The sequence below is a fragment of the Podarcis liolepis genome (assembly GCF_965112155.1).
Source record: "Podarcis liolepis genome assembly, chromosome: 4".
Taxonomy (NCBI): Eukaryota; Metazoa; Chordata; class Lepidosauria; order Squamata; family Lacertidae; genus Podarcis; species Podarcis liolepis.
This window is the reverse complement of record NC_139558.1, coordinates 81,767,158-81,779,182: the sequence shown is the minus strand read 5'-3', so window position 1 is coordinate 81,779,182 and position 12,025 is coordinate 81,767,158. Positions and strand designations below refer to the sequence as shown.

The window sequence follows — 12,025 nt, the reverse complement described above, 5'->3', positions numbered from 1 at the left end:
TATCAGACCTCCCTTTCTTCACATCCACAACAGCTTCCATCAGAGCCTAAAGTTGTATTACAGCCACCCACTTCTTTCCAGCTAGAGGAAGAGAGAGCTTCCCCAGCTATCCCAGCATAGTCGCTCCTCTCTCACAAAGTGAAACTAACCTGTACAAAAGCCCCAATTAATCTAGTAAGGGCAAGCCTTCACGGATATAAAGATCACATGCATTTCTTCAGCACGGGAAAGAAATAAGGTCAGTGTTTATTTTCTCAGACATCGCCATAAATTAACCTGTCCTGGCATATCAGATTTCTCACAGAAGCGTGGGCGCTTAGATCTCTAATGGAATTTACACAATGCCAGCTATTCATTTCTATTTATTTTCCATGATTGGTTTAGTAATTCAGCTTCCAGCAAAGGCTGGAAATGATATTCCTCCTGGTTCTGTTTTATTCAGGAATAAACATATATGGCATTAGGCGAGTAATGCTACTGGGTAGAAATATTTTTAATTTTTTGGCTATATTTGATCAACAAATCCAAGCTAAAGCAAACAAATTGGAAGATGAATCATAGTAATTCCTTTGTCTCTGTATTTATTTCCCCTTTATTCGGTTTTGCAGTGATTGCCCACTATGGAAAACCTCCCCCCCCCCCATTTTTTTAAGAAAGAGAAAGAGAGAGAGAGAATGAGAACAAACTTTTGAACTGCAATTGGCTTTTTGGTATAACTTAGGCCTAGGCACTACATCCCCTTTCCCCATTTATCAACATAAACTGATTCAATGGCTTGCTGATGCTGAAGCTTATACTGCCATCTTGCAACAGAATCATACCAAACACTTTAGAACAGAAATAAGAATGGCGGCAGCTGAATAAGATATGCAAATACTTGCTTCCACACACACACACACACACACACACATATATCCACCCATAGCTCACAGCTAAAAAATCCATTTATTTTGCTTCGTGAAATAAAATGGTAACTCAATAATACTCAAATTACCCAGTTCACTGTATACTTAAACTTAGAGGCCCAATTAGCCAGCAGCTGGAATTCAATCACCCTGCTTTTGCCTGCAATTTTAGACAATGATTTCAAGAGTGGAAAGGATTCTTTTTTTAAAAAAATGTGGAAAGTTGTATATTTAATTTCACATTTGCACTGCTGACTTGCCGTACACATTATTGACTATCTAATTAACACTCGGAAAGCCTGCATTTGTTCTTCCAACAAAACTGGAGAGAGAGAGAGAGAGAGAGAGAGAGAGAGAGAGAGAGAGAAGAGGCTTCCACCCATTTAACCACACTACTCGCATTTCATCTGATTACTGGATACAGTTGTGCAACTTACTCATTAACCTGATGCCTCCGAGTCTCTGTATGATTAAGGAAAAACTAGAAATCTTCAAGCAATAAAAACTGACAGCGAAGTTGACCCCCAAATGTATTCTCTCTCCCAATTTTCCTAATTAGCCTCCTTTCCTTAGTCCCACTACTCTCTCTAATAATGGATCTCTGCTCAGCCTGGCTGGTGATTAAGATAACTACGCTCGGCCCCAGATGTTACAAGAACAGCCTAGCTGTCTCCCTCAGGACGAGAGCCCAGTTTGCAGAAATGCTGAGCCTTAAAACCCGTTTCCTGCCGCCCCCCTCAGGTATTTATCCTGCCACTTTTTTTTCCCAGGCCACTGTCTTTGCATATTAAAATTATGGCACAGATTATAGAAAGGATGGAGGAGGAATCCCTCCCCCATTTGTCTCTTCTGTGCAGAACACATGATATCAGCATTAATGTGTTACTTGATATATAACAAGTTGTTAAGCTGGTAAGTAGCTTGGGTTTGTGAGGTTGGAAAAGAAAAGAGGAATGAAAAGGGGGGGGTGGAAATGGAGGCAGAGAAACTTGACTAATTTCACAAACCACAAATCATGAATAAAATAAATCAAAGCTTCCCCACTCCCTTAAACCCCCCCCCCCCATATTCAGAAAAGTTGATTGCATGAACAAGAATGGACCACGGGCAAACAACCAGAATTTAATCACAGGGCAACCAAGCACCTTACTCAATTTTACTTTTTAAAATTTTATATATATATATATATATATGTTTTCGTAGATTTTCACGGGTACAGGAATGCAGGTTTTGGTGTCCTCGGGTGTCTTCCCGTGTAAAAGTTGGGGTGTCTAGGCGACGTTTCGACGAGGTCTCACTCGTCATCTTCAGGCTGGTGCTTTCGGCTTCTTGTTACTGGAACAGAGCGGGATCTCAGTGTTTGAGTTCCTATAAATACTGTAGAGGGGTGTGGTGTATTGCCTCAAAAGTTCTGGGCAGAGGGGAAGTTCCCAGGCTAGTGTTCTTTTCTTCTTTTGTTCCTTAATTACTTGAGGGATATCTTGAGTGATTACTTGAGTGATATTCTGAGTACCACTTAGGTGGGTCATTGGGTGTGGATTAGTTGCTAAAGCCTTCGTGTCTTGACCTCTTGAATTTGTGAAGAGTTTTTCTGGGAAGATGGCTGTACTGCACTTAGTTGTGCTTTGGCTTGGCTTCGTGTATAGGGGCGAGCTGTGGTTTTGTGCCCTGTGCCAGCCAGATCTGTGTAGGGATTGCAGGGGGGTGCAGCATCCGGAGGTGCCACTATGGTTTGGTTACTGGATGGTGTCTGTAATTTATCTGTGGAGAGGGTCTGGGTTTGGGTCTGGTGTGGTTGATTGGTGGTGGCGTTCTGTGTGCCTCTGGATCTGGTGTCGGTTTTTGTGGGGAGGGCTAATTTCCAGATGTCTGGCAGGCGGGACGTGTCGTCACGCTTGTTCATGTTGTGAGGGTGTTTCTCTATCTCGATGGCTTCCATGATTATTCTCTTGTGGTGATGTTCCATGTTAAAGAGCAATTTGGAATCTGCAAAATTAATTTCGTGTCCTGTTTCTTTCATGTGTTGGAAAAGAGAGGAAGATTTTTCTTCTTTTTTGACGGCATTCTTGTGTTCTGCGATACGTGCATTTATTCGTCTGTTTGTTTGTCCAATGTACGTGGCTGGGCAGACTTTGCAGGGTATTTCATAGACCCCTTGGTTTTCCAACTGGATTTTATCTTTGGGGTTTCTGAGGATATTGGCTATTTTTTGGTTGGTGCAAAAGGCTGTTTTGATATTGTGTTTATGGAGGATTTTGCTAATTTTATCTGTAGTGCCCTTGATATAAGGAAGGAGGGCCATGCCATTGTTTTCTTCTGTGTCTTGGTTTTTGGGGGGTGTTTCTTTTTGGATAAGCTTCGTAACCCTGTTTTGCTGGTATCCATTGGCGATTAACACATTTGAGAGATTCTGTAACTCAGTTGTCAAGTGGTCTTTGTCAGTCAGGCGTTTGGTTCTGGAGATGAGGGTCTTGGCTACGGAGTTTATTTGTGCAGGGTGGTGGTGTGATTGAGCATGTAAGTAGCGGTTGGTGTGTGTTTTTTTCCGGTAGATAGTGTGTCCTAGGGAGCCATCAGGTTTTTTGTAGATTAGGACGTCAAGGAAGGGAAGCTGGTTGTTGGCTTCTATTTCCATAGTGAATTGTATTTTGGGGTGTAGGCTGTTGAGATGTGTGAGGAAGCTATCTAGTTTTTCTTTCCCGTGTGGCCAAATTACAAAGGTGTCGTCAACATATCTGAGCCAAAGTTTGGGTTTGTGTTCTGACTTGTCTAAAGCATTGGTTTCAAAGTGTTCCATGTACAGATTTGCGATGACCGGTGAGAGGGGTGATCCCATAGGTGCTCCTTCTATCTGTTTGTATCTTTGTCCATTGTGGATGAAGTACGTGTTGGTTAGGCAGTGGTTGGTCAGGTCCAGGATGTATTCGGGGGGATTGTATTTGTTTTGAATGGCTGTCAAGGCTTCATTAATGGGCACTTGTGTGAAGAGAGATACAACATCGAAGCTCACAAGTAGGTCATCGGGATGTAGGTTTTGCTTCTTTATTGTTTCTATGAACTGGAAGGAGTTTGTAACGTGTGAAGAGATGGATTCTGCATAGGGCTGAAGTTGCTTAGCGAGAAATTTAGCGAGATTTTGTAGAGGTGAGCCTATGGAGCTGACTATTGGTCTGAGTGGTGTTCCTTCTTTGTGTATCTTGGGGAGGCCGTAGAGTTTGGGGCATCTGGATGATTTTTCTCTGGGGGTGATTCTTAGCTGGATTTCTTCACTGATAGGAGAGGCTTTTATTTTGGATTTGGTGGTTTTTTCCAGATAGGTGGTGGGATCTGTTTTTATAGGTTGGTAGGTAGGGTCTTGGAGTAGATTTGATAGTTTTGCTTGGTAGTCCGATGTGTTCATCACAACAGTGGCATTACCTTTGTCTGCTGGGAGAATGATTATGTTGTTGTCTTTCCTCAGGTTGGTGAGTGCTTTCTGTTCTTCTTTGTGTAAATTGCTTCTGGGTGGTTTGCTGGAGCAGAGGATGTTGGTGACTTCAAGTCTGATTTTATTGGCTTCATCTGGGTTGATTTTGGTTAGGCTAGCTTCGACTCCGCATATGATGTTTTCCGTGGGGATGCGTCTCGGGGTAACTGCAAAGTTGAAACCTTTGGAGAGTACTTTGGTTTCAGTTGAGGTGAGGATCCTGTCTGATATGTTATGTACTGTTTGTTTCATGGGTTGTTGTGGAGGGTGGCTGGGCTTCTGGCGTCTCTCTAGTTTGTGGAGTTTGTTGGTGTGTGTGTCTGTCTTATGTGAGGTCTCAGTTTCAGCTCTCCAGACGGCTAGTTGTTTGCATTTGTCCCAGAGTGCAGGGTGGATTTTGTTACAGAGTTTGAGGTGAAGAGTGAGCAGATCTTTGTTGGTTTGGTTTAGTAGGTATCTTTTCTTATGTAGTTCGTTTCTGATTAGGGATAGTTCAGTTCGTTTCAGGATCCTTTCGGTAGCTGGGGTTTTAGAGTGGAATTTAAGTTGGAAGCATGTGGGAATTAAGTTGTTGTCTCGGCAGTTGCGTAGGAACAAGAGATCACATAAGATGGTGGCTCTTCGGATTTCTAGTTTCTCGTAGGTTCTTGTCAGCTGGAAGGTTTCCTCCCCGTAGAGGTGAGATATTTGTTTTCGTAGATTTTCACGGGTACAGGAATGCAGGTTTTGGTGTCCTCGGGTGTCTTCCCGTGTAAAAGTTGGGGTGTCTAGGCGACGTTTCGACGAGGTCTCACTCGTCATCTTCAGGCTGGTGCTTTCGGCTTCTTGTTACTGGAACAGAGCGGGATCTCAGTGTTTGAGTTCCTATAAATACTGTAGAGGGGTGTGGTGTATTGCCTCAAAAGTTCTGGGCAGAGGGGAAGTTCCCAGGCTAGTGTTCTTTTCTTCTTTTGTTCCTTAATTACTTGAGGGATATCTTGAGTGATTACTTGAGTGATATTCTGAGTACCACTTAGGTGGGTCATTGGGTGTGGATTAGTTGCTAAAGCCTTCGTGTCTTGACCTCTTGAATTTGTGAAGAGTTTTTCTGGGAAGATGGCTGTACTGCACTTAGTTGTGCTTTGGCTTGGCTTCGTGTATAGGGGCGAGCTGTGGTTTTGTGCCCTGTGCCAGCCAGATCTGTGTAGGGATTGCAGGGGGGTGCAGCATCCGGAGGTGCCACTATGGTTTGGTTACTGGATGGTGTCTGTAATTTATCTGTGGAGAGGGTCTGGGTTTGGGTCTGGTGTGGTTGATTGGTGGTGGCGTTCTGTGTGCCTCTGGATCTGGTGTCGGTTTTTGTGGGGAGGGCTAATTTCCAGATGTCTGGCAGGCGGGACGTGTCGTCACGCTTGTTCATGTTGTGAGGGTGTTTCTCTATCTCGATGGCTTCCATGATTATTCTCTTGTGGTGATGTTCCATGTTAAAGAGCAATTTGGAATCTGCAAAATTAATTTCGTGTCCTGTTTCTTTCATGTGTTGGAAAAGAGAGGAAGATTTTTCTTCTTTTTTGACGGCATTCTTGTGTTCTGCGATACGTGCATTTATTCGTCTGTTTGTTTGTCCAATGTACGTGGCTGGGCAGACTTTGCAGGGTATTTCATAGACCCCTTGGTTTTCCAACTGGATTTTATCTTTGGGGTTTCTGAGGATATTGGCTATTTTTTGGTTGGTGCAAAAGGCTGTTTTGATATTGTGTTTATGGAGGATTTTGCTAATTTTATCTGTAGTACCCTTGATATAAGGAAGGAGGGCCATGCCATTGTTTTCTTCTGTGTCTTGGTTTTTGGGGGGTGTTTCTTTTTGGATAAGCTTCGTAACCCTCTCTCTTCACACAAGTGCCCATTAATGAAGCCTTGACAGCCATTCAAAACAAATACAATCCCCCCGAATACATCCTGGACCTGACCAACCACTGCCTAACCAACACGTACTTCATCCACAATGGACAAAGATACAAACAGATAGAAGGAGCACCTATGGGATCACCCCTCTCACCGGTCATCGCAAATCTGTACATGGAACACTTTGAAACCAATGCTTTAGACAAGTCAGAACACAAACCCAAACTTTGGCTCAGATATGTTGACGACACCTTTGTAATTTGGCCACACGGGAAAGAAAAACTAGATAGCTTCCTCACACATCTCAACAGCCTACACCCCAAAATACAATTCACTATGGAAATAGAAGCCAACAACCAGCTTCCCTTCCTTGACGTCCTAATCTACAAAAAACCTGATGGCTCCCTAGGACACACTATCTACCGGAAAAAAACACACACCAACCGCTACTTACATGCTCAATCACACCACCACCCTGCACAAATAAACTCCGTAGCCAAGACCCTCATCTCCAGAACCAAACGCCTGACTGACAAAGACCACTTGACAACTGAGTTACAGAATCTCTCAAATGTGTTAATCGCCAATGGATACCAGCAAAACAGGGTTACGAAGCTTATCCAAAAAGAAACACCCCCCAAAAACCAAGACACAGAAGAAAACAATGGCATGGCCCTCCTTCCTTATATCAAGGGCACTACAGATAAAATTAGCAAAATCCTCCATAAACACAATATCAAAACAGCCTTTTGCACCAACCAAAAAATAGCCAATATCCTCAGAAACCCCAAAGATAAAATCCAGTTGGAAAACCAAGGGGTCTATGAAATACCCTGCAAAGTCTGCCCAGCCACGTACATTGGACAAACAAACAGACGAATAAATGCACGTATCGCAGAACACAAGAATGCCGTCAAAAAAGAAGAAAAATCTTCCTCTCTTTTCCAACACATGAAAGAAACAGGACACGAAATTAATTTTGCAGATTCCAAATTGCTCTTTAACATGGAACATCACCACAAGAGAATAATCATGGAAGCCATCGAGATAGAGAAACACCCTCACAACATGAACAAGCGTGACGACACGTCCCGCCTGCCAGACATCTGGAAATTAGCCCTCCCCACAAAAACCGACACCAGATCCAGAGGCACACAGAACGCCACCACCAATCAACCACACCAGACCCAAACCCAGACCCTCTCCACAGATAAATTACAGACACCATCCAGTAACCAAACCATAGTGGCACCTCCGGATGCTGCACCCCCCTGCAATCCCTACACAGATCTGGCTGGCACAGGGCACAAAACCACAGCTCGCCCCTATACACGAAGCCAAGCCAAAGCACAACTAAGTGCAGTACAGCCATCTTCCCAGAAAAACTCTTCACAAATTCAAGAGGTCAAGACACGAAGGCTTTAGCAACTAATCCACACCCAATGACCCACCTAAGTGGTACTCAGAATATCACTCAAGTAATCACTCAAGATATCCCTCAAGTAATTAAGGAACAAAAGAAGAAAAGAACACTAGCCTGGGAACTTCCCCTCTGCCCAGAACTTTTGAGGCAATACACCACACCCCTCTACAGTATTTATAGGAACTCAAACACTGAGATCCCGCTCTGTTCCAGTAACAAGAAGCCGAAAGCACCAGCCTGAAGATGACGAGTGAGACCTCGTCGAAACGTCGCCTAGACACCCCAACTTTTACACGGGAAGACACCCGAGGACACCAAAACCTGCATTCCTGTACCCGTGAAAATCTACGAAAACAAATATCTCACCTCTACGGGGAGGAAACCTTCCAGCTGACAAGAACCTACGAGAAACTAGAAATCCGAAGAGCCACCATCTTATGTGATCTCTTGTTCCTACGCAACTGCCGAGACAACAACTTAATTCCCACATGCTTCCAACTTAAATTCCACTCTAAAACCCCAGCTACCGAAAGGATCCTGAAACGAACTGAACTATCCCTAATCAGAAACGAACTACATAAGAAAAGATACCTACTAAACCAAACCAACAAAGATCTGCTCACTCTTCACCTCAAACTCTGTAACAAAATCCACCCTGCACTCTGGGACAAATGCAAACAACTAGCCGTCTGGAGAGCTGAAACTGAGACCTCACATAAGACAGACACACACACCAACAAACTCCACAAACTAGAGAGACGCCAGAAGCCCAGCCACCCTCCACAACAACCCATGAAACAAACAGTACATAACATATCAGACAGGATCCTCACCTCAACTGAAACCAAAGTACTCTCCAAAGGTTTCAACTTTGCAGTTACCCCGAGACGCATCCCCACGGAAAACATCATATGCGGAGTCGAAGCTAGCCTAACCAAAATCAACCCAGATGAAGCCAATAAAATCAGACTTGAAGTCACCAACATCCTCTGCTCCAGCAAACCACCCAGAAGCAATTTACACAAAGAAGAACAGAAAGCACTCACCAACCTGAGGAAAGACAACAACATAATCATTCTCCCAGCAGACAAAGGTAATGCCACTGTTGTGATGAACACATCGGACTACCAAGCAAAACTATCAAATCTACTCCAAGACCCTACCTACCAACCTATAAAAACAGATCCCACCACCTATCTGGAAAAAACCACCAAATCCAAAATAAAAGCCTCTCCTATCAGTGAAGAAATCCAGCTAAGAATCACCCCCAGAGAAAAATCATCCAGATGCCCCAAACTCTACGGCCTCCCCAAGATACACAAAGAAGGAACACCACTCAGACCAATAGTCAGCTCCATAGGCTCACCTCTACAAAATCTCGCTAAATTTCTCGCTAAGCAACTTCAGCCCTATGCAGAATCCATCTCTTCACACGTTACAAACTCCTTCCAGTTCATAGAAACAATAAAGAAGCAAAACCTACATCCCGATGACCTACTTGTGAGCTTCGATGTTGTATCTCTCTTCACACAAGTGCCCATTAATGAAGCCTTGACAGCCATTCAAAACAAATACAATCCCCCCGAATACATCCTGGACCTGACCAACCACTGCCTAACCAACACGTACTTCATCCACAATGGACAAAGATACAAACAGATAGAAGGAGCACCTATGGGATCACCCCTCTCACCGGTCATCGCAAATCTGTACATGGAACACTTTGAAACCAATGCTTTAGACAAGTCAGAACACAAACCCAAACTTTGGCTCAGATATGTTGACGACACCTTTGTAATTTGGCCACACGGGAAAGAAAAACTAGATAGCTTCCTCACACATCTCAACAGCCTACACCCCAAAATACAATTCACTATGGAAATAGAAGCCAACAACCAGCTTCCCTTCCTTGACGTCCTAATCTACAAAAAACCTGATGGCTCCCTAGGACACACTATCTACCGGAAAAAAACACACACCAACCGCTACTTACATGCTCAATCACACCACCACCCTGCACAAATAAACTCCGTAGCCAAGACCCTCATCTCCAGAACCAAACGCCTGACTGACAAAGACCACTTGACAACTGAGTTACAGAATCTCTCAAATGTGTTAATCGCCAATGGATACCAGCAAAACAGGGTTACGAAGCTTATCCAAAAAGAAACACCCCCCAAAAACCAAGACACAGAAGAAAACAATGGCATGGCCCTCCTTCCTTATATCAAGGGCACTACAGATAAAATTAGCAAAATCCTCCATAAACACAATATCAAAACAGCCTTTTGCACCAACCAAAAAATAGCCAATATCCTCAGAAACCCCAAAGATAAAATCCAGTTGGAAAACCAAGGGGTCTATGAAATACCCTGCAAAGTCTGCCCAGCCACGTACATTGGACAAACAAACAGACGAATAAATGCACGTATCGCAGAACACAAGAATGCCGTCAAAAAAGAAGAAAAATCTTCCTCTCTTTTCCAACACATGAAAGAAACAGGACACGAAATTAATTTTGCAGATTCCAAATTGCTCTTTAACATGGAACATCACCACAAGAGAATAATCATGGAAGCCATCGAGATAGAGAAACACCCTCACAACATGAACAAGCGTGACGACACGTCCCGCCTGCCAGACATCTGGAAATTAGCCCTCCCCACAAAAACCGACACCAGATCCAGAGGCACACAGAACGCCACCACCAATCAACCACACCAGACCCAAACCCAGACCCTCTCCACAGATAAATTACAGACACCATCCAGTAACCAAACCATAGTGGCACCTCCGGATGCTGCACCCCCCTGCAATCCCTACACAGATCTGGCTGGCACAGGGCACAAAACCACAGCTCGCCCCTATACACGAAGCCAAGCCAAAGCACAACTAAGTGCAGTACAGCCATCTTCCCAGAAAAACTCTTCACAAATTCAAGAGGTCAAGACACGAAGGCTTTAGCAACTAATCCACACCCAATGACCCACCTAAGTGGTACTCAGAATATCACTCAAGTAATCACTCAAGATATCCCTCAAGTAATTAAGGAACAAAAGAAGAAAAGAACACTAGCCTGGGAACTTCCCCTCTGCCCAGAACTTTTGAGGCAATACACCACACCCCTCTACAGTATTTATAGGAACTCAAACACTGAGATCCCGCTCTGTTCCAGTAACAAGAAGCCGAAAGCACCAGCCTGAAGATGACGAGTGAGACCTCGTCGAAACGTCGCCTAGACACCCCAACTTTTACACGGGAAGACACCCGAGGACACCAAAACCTGCATATATATATATATATATATATATATATATATATATATATATATATATGTGTGTGTGTGTGTGTGTGTGTGTACACACAGTAGATCTTCAGACAGGCAGCCTGGAATGAGGATCCCTCCTCCCAAACATCTTTCTCTTCCTCAAGCTCCTTCCCAAGGCCATTACCCTGAACTTTCAGCTCCTTAGAAAGTGGCAGAGACACGTAACAAGCAAATAAAAGATTACCATAAAAGAACGCAATGGAACTTCCCAAATCCCCACATTGTTCTTTCTTTTATCAGATCAAAATGATCAGACAACAGCAAAGGTTGCTAGGTTTATCGAGGGTGTAATGAGATTAAGGGCCACTATCTGAACGATAATCTTGGTCATTTGATTGCCCTTTTTACCCATTGCTGTCTTTTTTTATTTGTATATATTTTATCTGTATACATTGCTTGCTTTATGTTGCTATGGCCGCTGGCTAACGCGAATAAAGTTTATCTATCTACTTCCCAAATCTGAGTGATAGGACACAGAGACCAGCAAGTCAATTATGACATAACGCTATCCAAAACCGTGCCAATCTTTTGGTAAAATTCCATATCCTTGACCAAAAAATTCCTCATCTTTAACTAGAACGTGTTGCAGACATCACAACATCTGGATAGATGATCGAGCCAGTGGCCTGCTGAACCTCAGCAAGTTTTACTTACGTCCAGAGAATCTTCATTCACAAGGATGAGAGTCATACTCTGGGACACGAGCCTGCAGGAATATCCTGGGGAAACAAATAACAAACCAGACACAGTGGGGCGTCAGTGTCACTTTCTTCTTCACCGTCACAACAAACAAGTTCAACATCAGAAAGAAAACCGTAAGAACATAAGAAGAGCCACCTGCTGGATCAGGCCTCCATTCTGCTCCCACAGAGGCCAATCAGATGCTTTTGGGAAGCCCCAGTCAGTAAAACCCACACACCCTGCTCCTGCGGTTTCCACCTGTTGGGCTTTTTGACTACGTGCTATCTGATGCAGCTTCCCACAGAAGCAGTTAAGGAGTTGGCCAAAGGCCAAGAAGA

The 12,025-nt window shown here is 43.8% G+C and overlaps 1 protein-coding gene across 1 annotated transcript in view; it reads right to left on the bottom strand.

The window, feature by feature from the left end:
- ATP8A2 (ATPase phospholipid transporting 8A2) overlaps positions 1–12,025 on the bottom strand; it is a 250,069-nt gene that overhangs the window by 131,704 nt on the left and 106,340 nt on the right. Inside the window, exon 24 of the mRNA XM_083498877.1 lies at positions 11,661–11,725. Within this exon, the coding sequence (XP_083355003.1) occupies positions 11,661–11,725 (65 nt within the window). The remainder of the gene's footprint in view (positions 1–11,660; positions 11,726–12,025) is intronic.